Consider the following 25,280-nt stretch of genomic DNA (forward strand, 5'->3'; position numbering starts at 1 on the left):
TGCCTTTCATGATAAAATATCCGTTCTCTGTCCCGTATTTTGCTAAAGAAATTTCTCCCAAAGGCGCGACTTATAGTCCAAAGAATCCGGTAAATGTTTGAAGCGTCACAATCTCCATCACTACCAAACAATATGCTGCCGATTTGATGCAGAAATGCCAATACAGCAGGCTGACAGTAAACTCATCATGCAGTCAAAGTGGTGCTCATGTCTGAAGCATTCACACATCTGTTGGTTAGCTGGAGCTTCGGCTCGCTGTTCGCCACTCACCTTTGAGCTTAAATATTTGTCCTGAAACATCAACCAACAATTGTAGACTGTAAAATGTGTCTTTAGGTGATTATTCCAAAGCTGGTTAATAAAAGTTATGGATGCTTGGTACTTTAGTGAGTCAATCCTCACCCTTCTCCATGGAGTGGATCAGCTCATCGAAGTGCTTGATGCACCTGTTGTATTCCCCTTCCACCTGCATGCGGTCATCGGGTCCAAACTGCTGGGAGTCCTGGCTGTCGCGCATGAAGTCCTGGTAGTGGAGCTCCAGGTTCTTCATGACTTGCCGGTATTCTTCTGGTTTCATGGTCTTCAACTGAATGGAGGCAAAAAAAATGTTGTGCTGATTATTTATCCAAATATTCTGGCAAGAACTCCAGGTATTTTTTTTATCTGAAAACCTTAATCTAAGCATCAATTATTTCTATGCATTTTATTTGAGGTTTTTTGGAAAAAGGGTTGAAACCAACCATAGTAATGTTCCAAGACCGTATCTGTGTGAAGTCTTTCGTCAGGTACTGCCATGACAGCAGACTCCTCATGTTTACATGGAGCATCTGCCACATGGACAGCATCTGCTGATGGCCTGCATCCAGACTAGAAAAGGAAGGCACGTTAAAGTTGAGACACTCCGAGAATGTGAGCAGGTCAGGCATCCGTGTGAAAGCTGACTACAGTCACCTTGACACGCTGTCCAGAGCCTCCTTGTTGACCGGAGGTACAATGAAGCAAACTGAAGGAACCAGCGCCTCGTGTCCAGAGCGGTTCAAGACCTTCCACTTGAAGGGCTGAGAGTTGTTCAGGAGAGCACACTCATCCCCTTTGTGGACGGTGATCTGGAACAAACCAAATGAGGAGTATTCAGGTTCTGTTGAACTCCAATCCGATCGAGTGTTTCTCCAGTGGGAGTGTTGTTTGTTGAGGCCCCTAACCTCCTGCTGCTTGAAGTCACAGACGGCCTGAATGGGCATTTTGCCTTTGATGGAGGTGGTGGGGTTACGGGGCTTCAGCTGAATGATGGATCTGCTTCTCTTGTTCAAGGCTGTAATCAGAGTCTTGAATTCATTTAGCTGCTCCCTTTCCTCCTGTTATAGCCAAAAAAAAGCCATGTTAGAATGAAATCAGTGACAGTTATCTGTTTATAATCAGAATCCAAGAAAAGATCCCACCCACCGCGGCATCCTGCAGCAGATCCTCCAAGCGTGTTGCTGTTGTAGAGCCATCACAGCTGTATTTCTTTTTCATGTTCTCCTGCATTTTGTTCATCTTCTCCTGCACCTCTTTCACATCGCCAAAGAACTGTAAAGCCAGGTGACATAAGGAGATCAATACCCTTTCTGGAGCAGGGGTGTAGGAACTGCAGGTTATGATCCATTCATTTCCCTCTTTCACACCTGGTAGTAGGCCGTGTTCTCTTTAAGATGACCTTCAATGCAGCAGCACAGCTGCAGGATCCAACTCCACTGTGTCTGCAGTGCAGCTGTGAATGTCTGGTGGAGAAAAAAAGAGGAAAACATTGAGGTACTATGGTTCTGCAAGAAGCTCCTCCCTAAATCCATCAGCCACAATTACTGCTTCATTCACCTCCACTGTCTTCTTGCCAGGATGTCCATCCTTGACAAGCTTGTCTCCCAAAGCCTGAATGTCATTGACTTTCTTCTCCTGAAGCTCCAGCTCTCGCATGAGACCCTAACAGGCCCAAAGGAAATGGTTGATGATCACATTTCTTTGCACCCTCTTCATCAGGGTTAAAATGTGCACGGCTATACTAACTGAATAATTGTCCTTCTTAGCCGTCATGTTGGTGTTCCTGTCACTCCAGTCAAAGTTTACTTCTTCTTCTTCTTTGTCATTCAACCACATCAGTTCCTTTGTGGCAGCAGAGATGAAGGCATGGAGGGAATCCAGGTTCCTCAAGCGAGACTTGGAGGAGTTCTACAGGAGAAAAATATTCAGAAAAAATTTACTCCAAGATCTGAATTTTACCTGCAAGAAATGTTTGAAATGTGAAAATATTTACCAGTAGTTTGCCATACTGAAGGTCCAGTTTTCCCAGGTACTCTCTGTATGTTCCCTTACTCACAGGAGATAATTGGCCCTTGAAAATACAAGAAATGTCAAAGAGATGACATGAAAGCAGGACAAAACACGTCCACGCCGAGCTTATTTTAGCTTGTGAATAGGGGGAGGTTTGGTGCTCTAGTTCTATCCCTATTGTACCTCATCAGACTTTGCCCGTTCGATCTTGGACTTAAAGTCCTCCACGGTCTGATGCAGGCCTCTGTGGCTGCCCAGTTGCGACTCCAATGAGGGCAGATCTGATCCCCACTCTGCAGAGTCGATGCGCCGCTGGTTTTCCTCCACCCACGCCAGCAGGTCTTGAACGTAGCGCAAGGTCACATCATCGATCTCTGGCCGCACTTTCATGGAGGTCTGCTGGGAGGTCAGAGGGACTTGGGCGGCAGTCAGAGTGGATTTCAGCCGTAGGTTGTAATCACTCCTCAAGTTCACCAGGCGCTCATGCAGGCGGTAAACTCTGAGTTTAGGAACACAAGCACTGGTTAGCTCAGTATTCTGTTTTGTGTTAAAACTATCATTTAATTCCTTTAGTTTAAATAAGGTCCTTTATATTATTTCTTTTTGTCAGCACACTTAAATGCAGCTCGAGAGAACGCTCACCTGCGATACATCTGTTCAGCCTGAGGGTGGCGCCCATCTTTGAGAAACTGCACATCATTGAATAAAAGGCGAATCATGTTTTCGGCCTTGTCCAGCTCTCTCTCCACCTCTGCTGTGTGCTGAGCTGGTTTCCCAGCGTTCAGAAGACGGATGTCCTAGAAAAAGACAAGAATGACGTCATGCTTTTTATTGTTTCATTCCTGACTTTGACAATAAACATGCAGAATAACACTGTCACATTTAAGCTTAAAGAAGAACATGAACACTACCATACAGACCACTGTAACAGATAGACTATCTGTCAATGGGAGCTACTTTTAAATAGACAAAAGACTCGAATTATAGGATGACATAAAGTCTAAAGTTCAGACAAGTAAGGAATTCAACAGAGTGACACACCTCCTACTACATGAAGTAACTTTGTGACTTTTGCACGTAGTAGGCGGTGTGTGACTGTGTTAAACCAAATGAGGATCTTACCGACTGGAGCAGACTCTCCAGGCGACTGAGTTGATCATCACAGACGCCTGACTCCATTTGGACTTTACCGAAAACTCTTTGGAGCCTCTCAAGCCTGAATGAGACCAAATCAAAGTAAAAAGAATGATTAACTGATAAAACAATGACACAACAACAAAACTCCTCATTTTTCACCTTAGGCTCAGCAAACAAACCACTCCCAACACTTACAACCGTCCACGATGCAGCAAATACTCCAGTTTATGAGGCTCAGACACAAATGCCATTTCAGGTAAAAAAAAAACAAAAGCACTCTGCTAGAAAACTTCTCGATACTAAGCAAGCTAAAAATGAGAGCGAAACATTGCAGTTCTTCCTCACATCGAGTCTGTTCATTCAGCCAATCCACATGTACAAACTGAAAACAAGAATGTCAGACTAAAAGAGGAGAGGAAAGTCTTATGACAGGAAACCCTCCCTCTGTGCACACACAGCCATCTCGCTCCAATTGTAAAAATAATCGACAACGTCTAATCCTCTTTCATCAGATTGAATTATATCAAATGGTGTACCAGTACACAGTAGATTCTCTGGCTTTTTACAAATGAACACAGACAAGAAGTATTTGCTTTTATCTACAATTACCAAATGATGATAAAACTGTTTATATCTCTACATAGTAATTCTACTAGCTAGCTAGCCAACTAAGGAAACAACTATCATGACTGTGTCTTAGTAAAAGTCAAGAGGCTTTGGCAGATTGGAAGTGTCAGGCTTATTTAATGTCTAAAGCTACGTTCCTCATCAAAGCCCATTCAAGCAATCACTTTCAATGAAAAGTCTATGTAAACACGCGCTTATGTCTGTTGGGCTTCCACATTCAAAACTCTCTATGCAAGTTTCTACGAGTGTTATCGAGCTCTACGTACAAAATGCATGGCCCTCAAACGCATAAGTTAAAGTTCAAGTTTAAGTCCCTTTATCTTGTCACACACCTAGGTGTGTAAAATTTGTTCTCAGCATTTGACCCATCCCCTGGGGGAGCGTTGAGCTGCAGACACAGCCGTGCTTGGGAACTATTTGGTGGATTAACCCCCCCAATCCAACCCCTCATTACTGAGTGTCAAGCAGAGAGGCATTGGGTCCCATTTTTAGAGTCTTTGGTTTGACTCGGCCTGGATTTGAACGTAGCGCAGGGTCACATCTTCGATCTCTGGCCAGAGGTCAGAGGGACTTGGACGGCAGTCAGAGTGGATTTCAGCCGTAGGTTGTAATCACTCATTATTTTGTCTGCCTGTGTTTGAACTCCCGACCTTCCAGTCACAGGGCGGACACTCTACCACTCAGGCCACTGAGTTGATAGAGCTGGAAGGGGCACCCATTTGAAAATTGCCCATAGAGGAGAAATGAATCATTGCGGTTTGTGCCGGGCTGGAATTCTATGACACCAAGTCTTTTTCTTTCGAGCTGATAAAGAAAAAGCTTGAAGCAACATTTGCACCACTTCGACATTTTGCTCCAAGCCTCTTCCAGCTATGGCTGGCGGACAGACGCTAAAATAGCAACAGTCCAGCGTATACACCATGTGCTAAATGAAGGTTCAAGAATGTGCTTTTAGCAAATGTGGTGAACGTAGCATAATGGCTTAACGGGCCTCTACATTTTCTACAGACATGAGGAACCTTCAACATCGTCAGCTTTTCTTTATCTGCTGAGTTTTAGTTGCTTCCTTTTAAGAGTGCTGTGTCCATTTTTGCTCTACATTATATTAATTTTTAAGTATTTTATCAGTGATGGGCGACATCCAGCGATGGATCAAAGTTTATCTCATATCATTAGAGTTTCCCCTTGATTGCCATTGCATTAAGTTCATTCATTCATTCATTCATTCATTCATTCATTCATTCATTCATCTTCTTCCGTTTGCATTAAGTTAATTTTGAAATTAGCTTAAGCATATTTCTTTTCTGTCATGTATTGAATTGCATATCCCAGTAATAACAATCTTGTATTTGCATTTGTACATGACCATGCAAGGTTGAAGTCCACTTTCCCGACCTTTCAAACTCTATCCTGAGCAGCCGTTCTCGCTCAAGGATGGCCGCATGAAGACGACCCCACTCTTTCTCCACATCAATGGGATGGTAGCCTGGAGGGACCTTCACCTGGCCAGCATGCACTGCACTCTGTGAACAACATTATCATCTTTATAGCATTATGAAATGACAGGAAGGTCAGAAAAAAGAACAGAAAAGGTTTCATTTGACTTAGCTTGCCTCAAATGACTGGTAGATCTGTTTGGAGCGGCTCTTGTCGCCCTCTTTCACAGGAAGCTCTGTCTCTTTAAACCTTAGGAACTGGCGCCAAAGAAGCTGTGGTAAAAATAAACAAAGGAAATATTCAGACCAGTGATTTGATTTTGATTTATCCTTAATTAACTTTTGCTCTAAACACAGCCGGAATGTGTACATCAACACATCACATGGTAGTTTGAGCTAGTAAACAGTGAGGTGATGTCTCATCTACCTAAAAGAGATGGACACTCATTCCCATGACTAGTGTAAACTCAATAAACGCTGAATAGAGTCACATGTTTCCCCACCTTTATTTCAGGACCAAATCTGTCTAACACTGTACTAAACAATATTCTTAGAAGGATTATATTCAATAATTCATCTGTGCAAGTCCCTTTACCACCCAGATAGATAAAAAAGTCACGCAATGCTTTTGTACTGGGACACTGACAAAGAGTGGTTAGGGTGTATCTTCCGAGGCTTAATGAAATGAAATCTTATCTGCTTTTGGCTGCATTCTAAGTATGGTCTCACTACACCCCATTAGAACAATGCTTTGAATACAGTAGCCTTTATTTGCCCACAGCTACACAATACACCAGGGCATTCTTTGATCCAACAATGGGATGCTGCCACAGCCCCTTTTTCACAGAATTTTACTGAACACACACTTTTTAGACAGGTTTTAGCTTTTTCAGAACTTTAAATAAAGTCAAAACCCCTGGATTTGACAACGTCAAAAAAGTCACCTCTATCTCCTCGTAGCTGGCAGGGAACTTTCTTTCCTCAAAGATCATGGCATGCTGACGGATCCATTGGAGCAGAATGGTCACCAACTCATAGTATTCCTGCCAGCGAAGCTCCAGCTCCTACAGCCAATGCAGCAGAAAAACACATGAGGCTCAACGACAGCAAGCAGGACGGCTCCTCTTCTCCAGCATTTTTGTTCAATCACACATCACCATGAATTGGATTAGCTAGAAACAATCTACATGTTGTGCTTGCAGGCAGGGTGGTGAAGGAGCAGCTTATTTTTTGGAAAGATTCTCCAGATAGCATTGCAGTCATACTCAGGGTTTAAGAGAATGTCATGAGGGAAAGAATCTAGGTTAAGGTCAATAGTTATGCTCAAAAAGTTCACATTTAATAGTAATATTGAGTCCAAGTTCTTAACAAGTTTACGTCAGTATTTCTGTGTCACAACCCAAATTTTATAATGTATGCCTTTTTTGACGGCCGCTAGGGGTGCTCGAGCAGATAAGGTAAGTGTGGGGCATGGGGAATATGATGTACGTGTTGCTGCCTAAAACAGTCTCAGAGAGTTAGCTGAATATATAATCCCATTTCGTGCAACAAGTCCATTTAATTTGACACACCCACAAGCAGCCAAACAGCATGGATGTAACTTCTGCTCTTAGACCCCTCAGTCATGGTGCAACAAAAAGAAACACCCATGCTCAGACCTACTTTGGCCGCATCCTACAATCCTTTAGTGCCCTTAGACCCAACATGCACGTGACCGCCACTACAATATGATACAGCTTTCAAGTTAAAAGCAATCGTTAAAAGCAGTGTGAAATAATCCACCATCACTAACGGGTTGGAAAAGCCGGTCTGCTGCATGATGCAGAGGGCAGCACAAGCTCAGGAGTGAATTAGGCGCGTGCGGGTTTATAAGTTACTGCTGCTCTCAGTGACTTTTACCAGTATGTTTTTTTAACCAGCCCTGTTAATTCTGTTACTACCATATTGGTGTCGTGTTACTGGCGTGTCACAGGCACTGTTTGGAAAGAAAAGCTCTGGTATATTATTAAAACTTTGAAAATTCTTTCTGTGTCTTTGTCAATATGTCATGTGCTGTTAGAGCCTTTCCTGCAATTTCTTTTTTTCTTTATTTCCTCCCTGCTGAAGGCGGATCTTCCTTTGGGGTTCACTTCACTGTTCGGACCCTCAGAGCCTCCAGAGCGGGTTAATAGAGAATCATTCATCTTCTTCTGGGGGAAACCTTCATTTATAACAGTTCCCTTTCACTCTGTATAACAAACATACACACACTCCAAACACACTTTCGCTGCTCTTGTTGTCACTCCTTGCACTTGCCCTCTCCCCTCCTTCCGCTGCGACTCCCTCCTCCTTCTTAGGCACGCGCGGGGTTTCAGCACATATACACCCTCGTTCTACAACACAGTGTGGCGACCTGGGGGTTAGCCCCGCCTTAACCCCCTAAGACTCATGGCAAGTGGGGAATCGTGGGTGTAAAATTCCTCACCATGACTGAGGGGGCTGTGAGCAGAAGTGACCTCCATACCGTTTGTGGATGTGTTCAAATAGGCTTAAATACTGTGTACTTCACCCTCTCTGAGACTGGTGATAGTCGCATAGTGGAGGACAATTGATGACTTACTAATTGGGTTGTTACAACATGTGGCTTGTAGATAGGTGTGTATGTTTAAAATGGTGTGTGTGGCTTGTACTCAGGTGCGCTCTATAGTCTGGAAAATAAGGTATCTATCGATCGATCAGCCAACAGATAAGTCACCAGTCTGAAACACATTAACCTAAAAACTATGAATATGATTAATGTTTTATCAAAACTAACCTGCATTTTTTAAAGTTAATTCTCAGCTTCTCTTTGTATATTTTATATTTGAGCTTTACTTACATTGGCTCTAGCTCCGTCCTGGACATCAACACGAGGCATGACATCATATAGAGAAGAGACGTAAGTAATAATGGACTTCTCATCAGGGTGCGGAACATCAACGTCTAAAGCATTAAAGAATCCATGTTACAAAGGCCTTTTTCTAACTCTAAACCACATTAAATCTAACATCTAAGCCACATAAATTGTTTTTGACATCAGTACCTTCAGGGTCCAGGAGGCGCGTCACTCCCAGATCCTTCTCCGCCACATTGAACGCATGTTCAAGGTTCTCCAGGTTGGACTGTTGGTACACCTTACCCATGTCGATGAGTCTGGGACTTTTGAGCAAAGACATTTAACGGATCAAGAGGAGCCTCGATGATTATCAGACACAAAACGTAATGAAAAAAAAACATGTTCCAACATTAGTCATCTGATACACAAGCTTGACCATAACAGTTTTCTACAAAGCTGTAGTCTAAACAAATGGTAAAATACTAAATATGACTTAGATTTTTCATTTGCAATTAATTTTATTGACCTTATTCATACAGAAGTTTGAGCTGAACCTAAACAGTTATGTCTTCATAAATCCATGAGTCAAGTTTAAATTTTACTGAATAAATTGTTAGTAAGTGAAAAGAAATAAGTTGCAGGTAGAAGAATTTTGAAAATGATTGCAGCTTGTGAAAACATTAATGGTTATTTGTGGTAAATCTCAGGTAAACTGGCAGCAGAGGGTTTTTAAGCCCTACTGCCCATGGCTAAACACAGTAAAAAAGCCCACCTGCTCAAAGTCTGACAAACCCACATGAGCACCTGCTTGTTTGTCCTCTGGGGGTTTGAATCTTCCTGGCAGATGTTAGAGAATCGACAGCTGGAATGTAATTTAGTGGACGACTACCAGAATCAGATCTGACACATTCTAAGTCAGAAACCAGCCAAGGCTTGACTCAGAGGAGAGACAAAAGTTCAAAACTACACTGCAGGATGGAGTGACTAAATGCATCAAATAGCCTCACCTCATCAATCATCCATGCAGTTAGCTTCCAACTTTTAAACATCTTTCTCTCATGGTAGCTATAACTTTAGCATTCTCCAACTTTACAAATCAGTTGAATATTGCAACAGCAATGAATCAGAAAGCAAACGCAGTAAGTTTGATCTCATACAGCTCTCTGATGCGTGGCGTGGATTGGCCTGGGTAGCGCCCGTGAACAGAAGAAGCTGCACCGTGACGGACTTCTCGTACAGAGTGATGCTTCATTGGCCTTGTAGGGCCGCTCTGGTCTTCTCTTCCGTGAAAGCTACGCGACCTCCTTCCGTGGCCCAGTTCTTCAATGCTGGAGAGGGCCCCTGAGCTGTGAGAGCCCCGGCCTGAATCCCAAGAGGATCCCTCAGACGGAATGTCTTCACAAAACATGACCACTCGGTTGTCCACATCGCTGACGGACCCTGATAGACCGCGAATGAAGCCCAGACTTCCTTTCCTCTGCTTGGACTTACTTCTTGCACTAAGCATGATAACATCTGCCAAATTGTTCTTCTGCAGCACCAATAAAGAAAACGATGTAAAAACTGGTTAAAGGTGCATGTCCCTTTTTTAGGAATTCTGTGACGAGCCTGATGGTTGCAGGTTAGTCCTATTGCAATGGAGTGTCTGTTGTCTTCATCCACTCCTCCTGAAGTCTCTGCACATTTCGCTTAGATGGAAAAAAGTCTGGTTGGTGCAGCAAGTCTTGTAAAGGTTGGAATGAATTCATCTGAAGCTTTTCAAATCCCGGCTCAAAGTGCACGTACGAACCCTGGGAACTCTCCAAGCTGATAAAGGAACACCAAGTCGTAGTGCCACGGTTTCTTGTGGCTGACAGGGATCCATAGCTACACCCACAAACCACACCCCTGACCTTTATGAAAAGTAACACTGAGCCAGCCTCAGGAGTATTAAAAAGTGAAAAGAAAAAAATATTCAGGTACATTTTCTAGTTCAAGGGAACTTGTCCCTGCAGGCACATTTTTCTTTTTCAAATCACAACGGCTGTAAAGGAACCAAAACATTTTCCCTCATCTAATCCTGCTTTTCTGCCGTTTGCGAATAAATACCACAGTTGTTGGAGTATCCAATTGGAAATATATACACCATGCCTTGCCAGGATGCTGAATAATCTCCAGTTGTTTAGTTTGTTATATAAAAAAAAGACATCATCAGTCAGGGAATCAGCCTATTGTAAGTACAACAGACACATTTTCAGCTTCTTTAGTAAAAAAAAAAAGCCAAATAAATGAATCACAAATTGTATGCAAAACATAAAGGAATTGTGGCTCAAATTATGGCAGCATCTGAAACAACAAAAATGTTGACGACAGTAACTGGAGCGCTGGGACTTTCCTGATTAGTAATTAAAGGCTGATCACAGGGACCCATGCCAAAATGGGAACATCTTTCACAGCTAACAGAATGAAAGCTTTGGTAATGTCAGTGCAGAAGTGTACAGATGTCCATAACCGCTGCCGTCTCTCTGCTTCTAATTCATCACAGCTATAACACTCCCATCATGGTTATCCAATCTGAAAGGATTTTAGGACGGAGGGTGAGATTTAATTACAGAGCAGGTTTTAACTGGTATCACGACGTGTAATTTGACATTGGAGTGCATTCCATGCTGCAGTGAGCTCAGTATTGAATTAAACTTGTGACAAGAAAGGCATAAACTCTGTCAGTACTAGTATGAAGCTGGGTATAAAGCCTGCCTGCTGGTGCACTGAGCTGCAATGGAAACTCCTGCCTGCAATCGTTTCTTTGGATATTATTTGCATCAACCAGTGAATGACCTCCACCCTTACTAGTGCTTGTGGATGACAGCGTTGAAGAGTTTGCCGTCCCTCCAGCTGGTGGTGAAGTTGTCGCAGCGGATTCCCGGGTAGCCCTCCGTCATCCGCTGAGACCAGAAGAGCAGCTTCTCTTTGGCCGACATGTCCTCCGACTGCCCGTTCACCTGGATGTCTGAGATCTAAACATAGACACGATCAAAGTACATGAGCACAGCGTTTGTGGAGGGTTTACAATAAAAACTGGAATAAAGTAGGTCAGTGGAAACCAAAAGGTCAAATTTAATGGAATTACCCATCACCCAATGAGATCATTTTATGACAAAGTGATAAATTAATCAATTTGTTAATCATTTATAATTACAAATGAATTAGTGATAAATTTATCAGGACTGGAAGATAAGTTTAATTTTCCTTTTAATGGCTCTGACTATGTGAGGACGAACCGTAAAGTTTCTGCTTCTTTTCTAATGCCCCTCCCCCACACAAAGTGTGAAAAAATGTGGCGAAGATATCTTTTAACAAACCAAGAACTTTAATTGGATTAATTTTTTGTTTGCTTTAAAAAAAACATTGAATACATAAATAATGTAAACAAATGAAAGTATTGTTTTATTTTTCGATCAAATCAAGACAACTCATGAAAGGGAGCAGAGGGAAGCAAACTAACGGAAACCATTAGAGAAAAATAAAAATGAACTTTTTATGCTGCATAATAATAAATAAAATCATTATAACAGACACTGAAAACTGCAGTTGGGCTGCAGATTTTCCATCATACTATATTTTTGGGAGTATAAGTGGTGTTTTTTTGTACTCAAGAGCGACTTTTATGATTTTCTTTTGACATAAATAGGCTCATGTATTTGTATGTATTTCCCACAAACAACCCGTAACCTTCAGTGGTTGTTCCCCGTTGACAACCACTAGAGGGCGCTGTAGGTGTGAGTATCAGTATTTGCTACTGACAGCATCGCAGAAGAAGCACCGTCCAAAACAAACACGGTGGAGAAGAAGAACACAAATGCGTCTGATTTCTCACCCTCTGTGTCTGCCGTGCGTTCTAAATGAGATCTAAATGTCCACGCTTCCATGTAGCCATGAGGCGGAAACCTAGACGGTAGATTCTCACACATGTGACAAGAGTGTCTACTTTTGAATTGTGAACGTAGCGTTACGCTAAGCTTGGCATCATTTTTCAGAATTCTTACATTTTTTCTTTCAAAAATGCGACCTATACTCCGGAGTGAATTATATTTGCTTTTTCACGTTTGTCTCCTTGACTAACACAAACTGTGAGAAAATCCAGTCCTTTGATTTTACAGGGTTTTTTTTGAAAGCAGCACTTCAGGAAGCAGTGTGACATTCACTGTTGCCCCTAATGTGTCAACTTTTTAAACTCTCCTAAAACCATGAAAACACAATTTTCCTGCAAAGCACAGCTGTGTTTCTATTGCATGTGTCTGTCAGCATCTCCCGAGCTTTCCTTTGCCTTTCTGCAATCCAAACCCAAAGCTCTAATTATATGGGTGGGAGAGGGGGGCCGAGGTGTTTCTGCATGAGAAGGAGAATCAACAGAAGTGGATTGGGTGTGACTGAACGCAACATGCCAGAAGTTGTAACTCTGACACACCCTCCCCTCAGGGATGAGCATAAGTGACTCACCCACCAAACACACCCCGATTCTGTTCTGTTTCTTTCAATGTATTTTCTGTTTAAATGTTTTCCTCCCAAGATTAAGGTGAGAATGTGACAGGGAGATGTTTTTTTTTTGTAGAATGATTTTAAAAACCCAAACCCATCTTGATTGGTTCCAAGGAGGTAAGGAAACAGCAGCAGGCATCCCAGAGGCGACAGGTATAAAATAATGAAACACAACACTGACAGAAAAGGAGACCTGGAAGTGGAGGATGATGGTCCAGATTAACCCCAAGGTCAGCTTGGGGTTTCCATCTGCTATATCATCATTTCTGATGTTAACCAGCTTGACCTGTAGGGACAAAACAAGCCGAGAATTCCTCACACTTCAATGCACCTTGTTAGTGAGATGTTTTCAGATTATTGTGTGCTGCATCCTACCTGCCGGTGTTTGAGGAAGTCCAGTGCTATCTGAACATTCTGCAGTTTGTGGAAGCGCATGCGGCCTTTTTCTCTAGGCTGGGAAGGATGAACAAGAGATAAAGATGCTTTTTATAGAGATAATCCTTCGTACATCTACTTATGCAAAACAAAAATAAAAGAGAAAAAAAAATGAAGAAAAAAAAATACAACACAAGTGAAAAATAAAATAGCGGAAGGTTCAAGTTTACAAAAAAAGTTTACAATTCACAAAGAAAAAAACCAAACTACCAAACTTAAAGTCCCACTTTGATCATCTTTAGATCTATTGAAAAAGTCCTCCCAGTGGCTTTATATTGGGATAATGGAGTTTTTAGGAAAGATTTCAAAAACTGAGTTGTTTTCTAGGACATAGTTTCTGCAGAGCGCCAGGAGTTCACCAGAAATTAGCCTCTGAGTTGTCGTTGGGACAGTTGCCATGGAGTAAGCCTCCCCTGACTTCCCATCAACCCTTTGGTTTACACTCTCTCCCACTAGCTTACAGCCCCTCACACCCCCCCCTAACACTAGCGCTGCAACAACAATGATGATCAATACTGGAGCTATCCAGCCGTACAGTTTAGCTCCATTCTAGCTCAGACCAGGAGAACAAATGTGGATCTATTTGTTGCAAGTGGATGCATCAGAATGGAGCAGAGCAGGGAGCTTGTGGCCCAACAATGGTAGCACCTACATCACAGCTACAAGCTTTTTTGTCTGCTCCTGATTCACAACAATTTAAATAAATCAATATTCAGAAATGCAACTTTAAGCTCAATGTTCTTCATGCATGTCGTCCATCATGAGAAAAGTGCTACAAAAACACAATTTTCATTGGAGTGGGTCTTTAAGAAAGGCTGCTTTAGCTAGATGGGAAAACAAAAAGCAATCAAATGAAGGAAAAAAAGCCATTCTGTCAAGGAACTGAAAGCTGGAAATCACAAATCAAGACGAAGGTCCGTGGATGCCATGCACAGCCGAACTACAGGTGGAGTACAGGTGACAACATTCCAGGGGGAAGTTCTGAGTAACAAAGCCACTCACCAGCTGCAGGCTCCTGACCACGTCTCTCTCCTTCAGCTAACACCAGCAAGAGCAGTGCCAAGGAGAGCAGGCGGAGGCCAGGCACCAAAGGTCAGCACACAAAGGGTTAAAAAAGACGGCAAACCAGAGAGGAAGAACACGGAATAGAAAGGAAAAGCGTAGATCAGAGAGAAGTACAGTTCACAGACACACATGGAGCAACCTGCTGTTAATGTGCAGAAGTTAGGACAGCAATGGGAAATGACGGCAGCTCAGCACGTTTAGGGATGGAGTGATGAGCAGAGAAGCCTGCGAAGGACTCGCTTTCCCATTACAGCAGAAGCATCAATTCCTCTTTAAAACCAGGTTTTAAAGAGAGAAAATGAATGCAAACAAGGAAGCATCAAACTTAAGTTGATTCATTAAGCAAGATTCCAGCAAGACTAAGCCTCATAAAAGACAACTAGACTGCAAAGGACTCCAGTCGGTCCCAAAGGCATTCCATGTTTACACGGGATAAGTATCATTTTAAATGGTATGGAAGATATTTTAGGCAAAGAGATGCAGCTGTGGCCTCAGGCAGATTCCGAACTCACCAGCGTATCTCCAGAAAGGACCTCCAGCAGTGAGATCAGGTTGTGTCCATCTCGAAGGTCTTCGTACAGATCTGTCACGTGACGCTGGGCCTGCCGGACAGAAAGGAAGCAGAAATGTGACCGTCTTCCTTCGAATTATTTGCATCTTCATAACATGTTTTGAGCACTTTCTTGTTTTTAAGGTATTAAGCCTGGTAAGGTTTTTAGGGTGTGAGCTTTTGTGTCATGATGACAAAGCAATAGAACATGCTGCAGTTTTTTTGTGACATTTTCCAGCACATTAAACAAAAAGAACTAAAAGTTACAATATCATCGGCACGATCATAAAGTTAAATTAAAGCTACAAGTAGCATTTAGCGGGCCCGAGCACGTGCGACCGCATGGCACGAGCGACCGCCCCGTGAGCAACGCCCTGCTCGAGCCATTCTCGGCGTTTTTTCTTGTCCATTCTGGAGCTCCAAGCTATTGTTAATACGACAGCAGCCTGGGGGGGGGGGGCTGTAATCTGTTGCCTTAAGGGACAAAGACTTTTGCATATAGCATGAAAAAAATTCAAGCAATGATGATAATTGCTATCACTGTCCCTAAGGATGAGAACAATAGAACTCATTCAATTTCCACTACAATGTCTAGATGAGTGTCAGCTATGTCTGATAACTTGGCCAATTAGCTGGACCGGGATCTTGCAAAGTGCAGGTGGTTAACGTCCAGTGTGATGAGTCTGTGGACGGCAACAGTACAGCATAGCTTTTGGTTTCCACAAGAGAAGAACTCCTGACACATCTGCCCTAACAGACAATTACAAGAGGAGTTGAAATGTATAACACGGTGAAGGAGTTTTTGTGCAGAAAAAGGTACAATTAGAAAAGCTGGTAGCAGTGACTGCAGATGGGACTCCTGCTATGATCAATAGACAAACAGGTTTCATCACTCACTGTAAAGCTGACCCAGACTTTCCAAAATGTCTGCATTACTGCTGCGTCATTCACCAGCAGGCCTTATGTGCAGAAGTGATTGGCTCTGGACATATAATGACTCTTATTCTGAAAATCGTAAACAACCTCAGCTGCAAAGCAAAACAGCACAGGATTTTTAAGGTGCTATTGGAGGAGATGTCTGTTGAATATGGTGAATATGAACATTGTGAATCTGAACTTGCATTCTTGACTGACATTACTGGAAAACTAAACCACTTGATCTGCGAGCCTCAAGACAATGGCAAAACTATTTTTTTTTGACCAGCCTGCCTGAGCCAGTGTTTTTCTTGTGGGGATCTTTTCTGCCAGGGCTTGTCAGCTTGGTCAGTGGATGTTGCTGCAGTTGTCTCCCTTGCTGGGACAGCTGGAGTTAAACACAGCAGCTCACGGCTCTGAAGTGGACCCCGTTGCTGTCCCAGTCTGGATGGGCACTGTGGCGATGTTCCAATGGCCAGGCTGGCTCCTGGTATAAAGAGATTCCCAAATACCATTTCCTAACCGCAGAGCCAAGGATGTGTTTACATGTTTAGGTCAAAAATGTGATGGACAGCTTCATGTTGTCTTTTGATGTAAGTTTAAACCTAAACATGCCACCCTGTTATTAATCCAGTTGATATGGTTCTCCATCTGTGTCTAGGTGATAGAAAAGCATTTTTTTTTATATTTAGAGCTCTAAGCAAACAAACAGTTGTCTATATAAAAGAGCTTTTACAATTGTGCACTTTTAGCAGGTCTCTGAGTTCATGTGACCAATGTATGGTGGATTTTCACAGACCTTGTTTAAAACTGAAGGTGAGAGAGACTTAGAGAAATGGCTTCATTGTTCTGGAGTTCTTTGTTTCATCCACAGAAGAGTAGAATTGGTGATTGATTTTGAAAAGCTGCTGAAAAAAGTATCTTTTTCAAATTGCAATTTCTAACTTGGGTTTTACATTTTGTGTTCCATTTTTTGTGCTTTAATTGGGAAGCATTTGTTATTTGTTTGGTGTTTTTAAGGTTCTGCAAATATACACATCATTTTTTAGAGACATTTGTTATCAGTTGTGTTTGTTGATTTGTAGTTTAATTTCATTGGATGTATAGATGTCGTGTGGGGGGGAGGCTCGAGAGCAGGTAGGACCCAGGCGCAGAGACGGGAGGCAAACGGGTTCAGGGCAAGTGGGTTTATTTAACTAACAAAAAGCGCTGCAGAGCAGGATGACAAAACTAAAAACAAAAACTTACTGTGGCATGGCAAGGGACATGGACGCCAGACAAGAAGACGTGATCAACATGAGCAGAAGTTAATGGACCAGCACAGGAGGAAGGCAGAGACAAGACTTATATACAGACAGGGCAGACAAGACACAGGTGAACACGATTAGGGCAGATGGGGACCAAAGGAAGTAAAACTCAAGAAACATGACAAGACAGGAAACCTTTCAAAATAAAACAGGAAACAGAACCAAACAAGACAGAACAAGAACTAAAGCGAAAAACAAGACAACAAACTGAAACCATGACAATAGAAAGGAAAAGAAGTTCAAACATTGATTATAAAAAAGGATATAAGAGATAAAAAAAAAGAAAAAGGAAAAGAAAAAAGATAAAATATTGATTTAATTGCATTTTGAATGAATAAAAAACAATGATTAATAGAATCAGAATCAGAATCAGAAATCAGAAAAAGTTTTATTGCCAGGTTCAGTAGAGCGCACTTTACAAAACGAGGAATTTGACTTGGTGTATAGTGCAATTAAGAATAAGTTAAAAATTAAGTTAACAACAACAACACACTATATACAGTAGAGTAAGGTGAATTAAAGTGGGAGCACAGATGGGCTGGGATGGTGGGGCCTGTAAGTGGCACCGACAGTCCTTTGGTGGGCGGGGGGGGGAGGGGGGGGTCACCTGGGGGAGTTGGGGTACTGTTCAGCAGGCTGACTGCAGTGGGGAAGAAGCTGTTCTTGTGGCGCGAGGTCCTGGTCCTGATGGACCGGAGCCTCTTGCCAGAAGGGAGGGGCCGAAAGAGATTATGTCCTGGATGAGAGGGGTTGGCTACAATCCTGGCTGCCCGCCTCCAGGTCCTGGAGATGTGCAGCTCCTGGAGAGACGGGAGGTGGCAGCCGATCACCTTCTCTGCTGAGTGGATGACGCGTTGCAGCTTGGCCTTGTCTCTGGCCGTGGCCGCAGCGAACCAGACTGTGATGGAGGACGTGAGGGTGGATTCGATGATGGCATCGTAGAAGTCTACCAGCATCTTTTCAGGGAGGTGAAACTTCTTCAGCTGCCTCAGGAAGTACATCCTCTGCTGGACCTTCTTAGTGATGGAGCTGATGTTCTGCTCCCACTTGAGGTCCTGGCTGATGATGGTTCCCAGGAAGCAGAAGGACTCCACAGAGGTCACCGGGGAGTCACAGAGGATGACAGGGGGGAGGGGGGCTGGGGCCTTCCTGAAGTCCACTGTCATCTCCACTGTCTTCAGAGCATTAAGCTCCAGGTTGTTAGCGCTGCACTATGACACCAGCCTGGCTATTTCACTCCTGTAGGCCAACTCATCTCCGTCAGAGATGAGGCCGATGAGTGTGGTGTCGTCAGCAAACTTCAGGAGTTTGACAGACAGGTGACCAGCTGTGCAGCTGTTTGTGTACAGGGAGAGTAACAGGGGTGAAAGGACACAGCCCTGGGGGGATCCGGTGCTTGTGGTCCGAGTATCTGAGACGAGCTTCCCCAGCCTCACATACTGCTGTCTGTCCGTCAGGAAGTCTGTGATCCACCTGCAGGTGGAGTCAGGCACATTCATCTTGGAGAGTTTTTAATACTAAAGATGTATGAAAGACATACCGAAAAATATGTCTTTCAGTGTTTAACTGGCTGTCTTTGGATTATGCATGCCTGAGTAATGGCCATTCTTACTCCTCATCTCTCTGTTCACTGCTTGCTAATTTACATAGCAGGGGTCCCAGCAGGAGGGGGCGGGGTTGTAACACGACTCCTTCAGCAGAGCCAGGCTGAGAGAGGCTTTGACATGTAAGATGTTAGATGTTAGAATGCTAGATGTTAGAATGACCAGTTCATTGTATATCTATGAAAATATTCAGGGAGCTATGGGACATGTTCAGCTATAGGTGTGTGAAAATTGGTGTCGATTGTTGAAACATAAGTTACCATAAAAAAATGTTTGTTTGGAGTCTAGACAGATTTAACACAGGTTTTTGGATGAAAAAGGATTTTTTATAAATCATCTGTTACACTTTTAAGTCTGAAAAAAATATGGAAGGCAGCAAACACAGATCTCTACCGTTTTTAATTTGTTTGTGCTGATATTTGAAAGATAAGTTATGCAAAAAAATAGGTGTTTGCAGTTTTGCCTAAAAAGACGTTTTCGGACCTTTTTGGATCAAATGTTGTCTAAAAGTTCACCTGTAACTTCAATCATTCTGAATTTTTTTAGGAAAACTAAACCACTTCAACTGTGATCTGCAAGGCAATGGTAAAACTATATTTTTTATGGAACAGCCTGCAGTGTTTCTTGTGGGGATCTTTTCTGCCAGGGCTTGCCGGCTTGGTCGGTGGTTGTTGCTGTTACCAATCCAGTTGATATGGTTCTCCATCTGTGTCTAAGTGATATAATCAGAATCAGAATCGTTTATTGTCATTGTACATGGGGATACAATGAAATTGCAGCAGCCTTGGAGTGAAGGAGTTACATAAAATAAAAATAAAAATAGAATAGAAAAAGAAATACTGTATTTACAACTCTTAACAAAAAATGAACAATATGGACAGAAACTGTTAAATATTAAATATTTGTGAATAAAATAGAAAGGAATTACATGAGTTGCTGTGAGCACAGCTTAATAAATATCAAGTTATTGCACAGTGACCCGGTTAGACAGTCAGGATATTGCACGCATTGTAGTAAAATTAGAGTGAGGTGTGGTTGGTGGACGTATGTGCATTCCGTATGATAATTGCCTATGGAAAAAAGCTGTTTCTTAGTCTGTTTGTCCTGGTTCTGATGGACCTGTACCTCCTTCCAGAGGGCAGCAGTTCAAACAGAGGGAAAGCAGAATGGGTGGAGTTAGTGGTGATGCTAGTCACTCTGCTGATGCAGCGAGACTGGTAAATGTCCTTCAGTGAGGGGAGGGGGCAGCCGATGATCCTCTGCGCTGTCTTTACCACTCTCTGGAGACTCTGCCGTTCTGCTTCAGTGCAGTGGGAAAACCACACTGTGATGCCATAGGACAGAATGCTCTCAATGGTTGAGCGGTAGAACGTTACCAGCAGCTCCTGGCTGACGTCGTTCCTCCTAAGTTTTCTCAGGAAGTGCAGGCGTTGCTGGGCCTTCCTGATGACAGTCATGGTGTTGTTAGACCATGTGAGGTCAGCAGAGATGGTGGTGCCCAGGAGGGTGAAGCTGTGGACCCTCTCCACACAGTTTCCATCGATGTAGAGTGGGGGTGGATCTGTTCTGTTCTGCAAACTGGTGGGGGACGAAGATTGGAGGGAGGGAGTCTTTGATGTGTCCCAGGAGCAGCCGCTCCAGACACTTTGTGATTACAGCAGTGAGTGCAACTGGGCGGAAGTCCGTGAGGAAGGCTGTGGATGAGGACTTTTTGGGTATCGGGATGATAGTGGATGACTTCAGGCAAGCAGGGATGAAAGCCTGAGCTAGCGACAGGTTGAAGATTTTTGTGAAGACCTGGGAGAGTTGATCGGCGCAGGCCCGCAGAACCTTTCCGGGAACTCCATCAGGTCCCGCCGCTTTCCTGGGGTTTACCCTGCTGAACATCCGTGCCATCCGTGCCACGTCCATAAAGGCATTGTTTTTATATTTAGAGCTCTAAGCAACCAAACAGTTGTCTATATAAAAGAGCTTTTACAATTGTGCACTTTTAGCAGGCTGAAAAAATTATCTTTTTAAAATTGCCATTTCAAATTTGGGTTTTAAATTTTGTGTTCCATTTTTCTGTGCTTGTATTGGAAGGATTTGTTATTATTTTGTTTAAAAGTGCTACATATTGTATATACACATAATTTATTTAGAGAAATTTGCTATAGGTTGTGTTTTTTGGTTTTGTAGTTTAATTTCATTGGATTTATATTAAGGAAAAGAAGTTGCAGCATTGATTAAAAAAGGATAAAAGAGACATTTACTGTCTAAGTCTTATGTTACATCTGTAGAACTGTACTGAGAGTTGGGTTTTGTTTTGGAGCACATTCATATGTTTTGTTTGTAAAAAAAAAAAGATAAAATATTAAGTTAATTGCATTTTACATGACTAGAAAAGCAATGATTATTCATAAAAATCTATGAAAGACATACAAAACAAATGAAAAAGCAGTCTGCCCTCCCTCTTGTGTCTAAACTATTGTCACCTCACTTCTGGGTTAGTTAGCATATAAACAGGCAGCTGGTGTGTGTGTGTGTGGGGGGGGGGGGTGAAATTTGACTCCAGCAACAGGAAAGATTGAGGAGCAGGCTGCAGCATGAGAAAAAGACTGAACCATGTAAGAGGAAATGACATCCTACAGTTGACCAGTTCATTTTATATCTGTAAAGAATATTCAAGAAGCATTTAGACATGTTCAACTATATGCGTGTTAAACTTGGTGTGGATATTTGAAGCATAAGTAATTTTAAAACACACTTGTTTGGAGTCCAGACGGAAAAAGCACAGGTTTTGGGATGAATCAGGATTTTTTTAAAATCATCTGTTTCACCTGGACTTCTGAAAAAAATATGGAAGGCAGCAAACACAGATCCCTACATTTAAAAAAATAAATGGTGTTGATATATGATGATTAAGTTATGAAAAAAAATAGGTGTTTGTAGTTTTGCCTAAAAAGACGTTTTCGGACCTTTTTGGATGAAATGTTCTCTAAAAGTTCACCTGTAACTTCAATCATTCTGAATTTTTTTAGGAAGCAGTAGCACATAAATGCCTATGAAAGTTGAATTCTTGGTGCTGATAACCTAAACAGAATTTATGCTAAAAATCTTTGTTCAGTCCAAAATTTCATTAAAAAAATCAAGTGATGAAGTTTCTCGTAGACCCTATAGTGTTACATATCAAAGCTGGAGGTTATTAAAGGCATCTAATTCTGAAATCTCAGCTTCCTGAGACAAACGGCTGATTTATAATAAATTTCTATTATTTGGGTGCACATAATCGACCACTTCCTGTTACGCAGGCACCGTCAGGTGTACACCCATGAAACTTTACATGATGAGAGAGGACCCTTCTGAGTATCTCCAGTTTTAATTTCATGCACATCGGACAAAGCAAAGAGAAAATACAGGGCAGAATGTGCCCAATGCAATAACTAGGTGGCGCTATAGAGCTCGTCCAAGATTGTCATATCCATGGGTTCAGAATAGAAGCTTCATCATATCCATTGAATTTCAGTGAGATTGGACAAGGAATGTGCACGTGAGAGCAACTTTTGTGTGCATAGCGAGATGCCCAACTTTGCCGCTCTGTCACGACCACACCCCCGCATTGAAAGTTATGGTTTTTTGTCAGAGTAAACTTCAATGGCTTTTCAACAGGTGGACGTCATTTTCAGGTGTGTCGGCTCATCCTACTCGGAGTAGTGATGCTCCAAGTAAAACATGTCATTTCCTCTTGCCAGCAGGTGGCGCTACACTTTTTCCAGGTTTTTTCACTGCAGATGTGTTCAGAGTCAGACTACAATCATGCACATCAATTTTGGATCAGATTGGATTATGCATGGCTGAGTAATGGCCATTTTTCTTTTCATGGCGTGTTTTCGAAACGACCTCCAATTTTGACGCGCCGCCATGGTCACAAACATCCATAAAAACTTAAAAGCTTTGCAATTTAACATCGGACATGTGTATAGTTTACAAAACCAAAGTTTGGAGTCATTACTCTCAAATCTCTAGGAGGAGTTCGTTCTAGAGCGAGGCCTGCGAATGACCAAAATACAGCAAAAATGACATATTGTCATCAAAATATCAGACTTCCTGTGCGACTGACAGCTTGGTCCCAAGAGACTTTTTTGTAGGTTTCTATCCGATGAACATGCCCTGTTAAAATCAGGTTTGTACTATAAAGCATATGGAGGTGCTCGCGAAAACAAATTTTGCAGGTGGCGCTATCGAGCCATTTTTGTTTACCTATGCCGTTCTCCTATAAAATATGAAATTTTTCGCGACTCCTGATGTGTATACAAAATTTGGTGAGTTTTGGGGTATGTTAAAGGCCTCAAAAAGGCGACGGAAAAGTCGGAAGAATAATAATAATAATAATAATAATAATAATAAACCTAACAGATACAATAGGGTCCTTGCACTCCGTGCTCGGGCCCTAATAAGCTTTCTACAGAGCTAAGAGTCTTCTCTGAAAGAACACCATTCCCGTCAGGAATGCATAGCCGTGAGCGGCCAAGCCCGTTTTCTGCTTCAGATGCCAAACGCAGCTGTCATCTCCGACAACTGATGGATGAAACACATCATTTTTTAAAAAAAGAGGGAGTCTGAGGTCAACCAAAAGTTGCTGTGAACACTTTTTAGACTCTGGAACTTTGTGCAGAGAGACACTGACGGTAACCTGCAGGCATGAGGTGCGGCAGTGAGAAAGGTGAGAGGGTGCAGAGAAAGCACTGTGGGGGGGTCAAAAACACATTTGTGGGAGAAAGCTGCCACAAAAACAGGTGAGCAGGACTGTTTCCGTGCAGATATGCCTACCTCCACCTTCCTGCCCTGGATGAGGAGAACAGATGGGTTGAGTAAAATAGAAGAAAAGGTCCATTTAGTTAAACTGTTGCTTTGTATTGTAGGTATTATATGTAGGATTGTACACATCTAGGTGAAGTAGGTCATTAAGGGGGAGGAGACTTCATATTTAAACTGAGGTCAGACGTTTATTGCATAGTTTTGTTGAAGCTACCATGTTAGCATGACAAAGTGTTTTATAGGAACGTTGCAAAGAGCCTTGATCTCAACACATTTTTGAGATTGTGACCAACTGCACACGTCTGCTTTTCTCTGCTCATTTAAGCATCGCCGGCTGAAAACATGTTTCCTGTGATGATCTGTCATCTATCACCGCCTCTCAATACTCCCCACAGAAGGGCCGTTGGCTTTTCCTCCATCGGTGCAAAAAGATGGATAATTCCTAACAAACTGTGTTGTCATAGTCAGAATGAGCTTCTCTGTCAGCCTCTCATCATTATCATTACTGCGCATGGTTGACAGGCACACCAAGTGCTTTCTCCGTTTTACTTCTACACAGCATTTTTTACTGTGCCATGGGTTTACTACGACATCTACCATTCTTCTTAGTATTAAATGACAGGAAAATGGGGAAAAAAGATTTTCAAACACAAGAATAGTTTCAGATTTGCTAAAAGTCTCTAAGTGGACAGATTTCCACCCCATCGTTAAGGTTTTAACGATACCCATCCCTGAGAGTATTTTCCCAGGTTTAGCCTAATGTTTCCCCTCCGGATATGCTGTCATTCCTTATTTCTGACTGTAGATGGCAACAAAGTTCCTTCTGTTGGTGCTGCCATTTAGGAAACCCAAAACTCAGTCGGTTCTGAGTTGCTCCAATGCGATAGATTTTAGTATTAATAAAATATAAACCAACTATCAGTTGGATCCCTTTATAGAAACTATAAGGGTTAAGGTAGAGTTATGCAACACTCTGTACATGCATCTCTGTTTAAGCCAGGTCCACGTTGGCTCCAAAGGAGTCTCCTGAGAGGCTGTGCAGCACGTGCTACTGGGGGTTTCAACCATAGCTGGCCTTGAGCCGGACTCAGAATCTGCCTACTCAAAGTGAGCTAAGCAAGTCCAGATGTGTGTGAGTCACCCGTTGGATTCAGTGCGTTCTCACACAGCGGTAGCAAAAAGGCAGCACACTTATGGAAAACACAACAGCCTCCTTGTGCTTATTTTCCCTCCTTGTTCCATTTTTAAATAAATGAATGGCCCTGTGTCTGCAGAGTGAATATGGAAATTATATGGAGGTATCCGAAGGCTGTGAATGTTTTACTGGCAGTGGGTGTTCCCTGGAAAAAAAAGCAGCACACGCAGAAACACTTCAACTGTTCTGCAGGAGGGGCTCTGGGCTGCAGCTCATGTTTGACCAATAATGAGGGACTGCAGATTGAGATGCAGGGTTTCGTCCTGCTCATCTCTCTGAGTGATGCATCGGTGTGTGTGTGTGTGTGTGTGTGTGCGTGTGTGTGTGTTTGGGGGGGGTTAATATGAGAGTAACAAAGGGCGATGGAAGTGAGAAGCACTGATGGAGGGCACACACAGACGTACAGCAGATGACAGGCTGGACTGCTGCAAGCCTCTCTACCACACTGGACATTCGATGGGTGGGTGTGAAACAGTGACTGGGTAAACTATGGCTAGATTATGGAGGCTGGGGGGGGGTCATGTTGGTAATCA

General features: G+C 42.6%; 1 protein-coding gene across 47 annotated transcripts in view; it reads right to left on the reverse strand.

Annotated features, from left to right (window-relative positions):
• The window catches only part of LOC144984513 (plectin-like), a 161,602-nt gene that overhangs the window by 16,936 nt on the left and 119,386 nt on the right, over positions 1 to 25,280 (reverse strand). For 9 of the 47 annotated variants that reach the window (XM_078933206.1, XM_078933214.1, XM_078933221.1 and 6 more), the window contains 23 exons: positions 14,892 to 14,981; positions 14,317 to 14,352; positions 13,255 to 13,332; positions 13,061 to 13,165; positions 11,191 to 11,357; positions 8,569 to 8,684; positions 8,365 to 8,468; positions 6,452 to 6,571; positions 5,685 to 5,780; positions 5,467 to 5,594; positions 3,430 to 3,523; positions 2,950 to 3,104; positions 2,491 to 2,806; positions 2,291 to 2,368; positions 2,044 to 2,205; positions 1,855 to 1,959; positions 1,665 to 1,760; positions 1,444 to 1,569; positions 1,203 to 1,355; positions 952 to 1,106; positions 741 to 867; positions 403 to 586; positions 271 to 291 (listed from right to left, as the gene is read on the reverse strand). In XM_078933206.1, the coding sequence (XP_078789332.1) occupies positions 271 to 291; positions 403 to 586; positions 741 to 867; positions 952 to 1,106; positions 1,203 to 1,355; positions 1,444 to 1,569; positions 1,665 to 1,760; positions 1,855 to 1,959; positions 2,044 to 2,205; positions 2,291 to 2,368; positions 2,491 to 2,806; positions 2,950 to 3,104; positions 3,430 to 3,523; positions 5,467 to 5,594; positions 5,685 to 5,780; positions 6,452 to 6,571; positions 8,365 to 8,468; positions 8,569 to 8,684; positions 11,191 to 11,357; positions 13,061 to 13,165; positions 13,255 to 13,332; positions 14,317 to 14,352; positions 14,892 to 14,981 (2,812 nt within the window). The remainder of the gene's footprint in view (positions 1 to 270; positions 292 to 402; positions 587 to 740; positions 868 to 951; positions 1,107 to 1,202; positions 1,356 to 1,443; positions 1,570 to 1,664; positions 1,761 to 1,854; positions 1,960 to 2,043; positions 2,206 to 2,290; positions 2,369 to 2,490; positions 2,807 to 2,949; positions 3,105 to 3,429; positions 3,524 to 5,466; positions 5,595 to 5,684; positions 5,781 to 6,451; positions 6,572 to 8,364; positions 8,469 to 8,568; positions 8,685 to 11,190; positions 11,358 to 13,060; positions 13,166 to 13,254; positions 13,333 to 14,316; positions 14,353 to 14,891; positions 14,982 to 25,280) is intronic. The other 38 variants (XM_078933212.1, XM_078933225.1, XM_078933234.1 and 35 more) reach the window with 7 other exon arrangements.

The sequence above is a fragment of the Oryzias latipes genome, chromosome 16 (genome assembly GCF_053564925.1).
Source record: "Oryzias latipes strain Hd-rR chromosome 16, Olatipes_Hd-rR_3.1".
Classification (NCBI taxonomy): Eukaryota; Metazoa; Chordata; class Actinopteri; order Beloniformes; family Adrianichthyidae; genus Oryzias; species Oryzias latipes.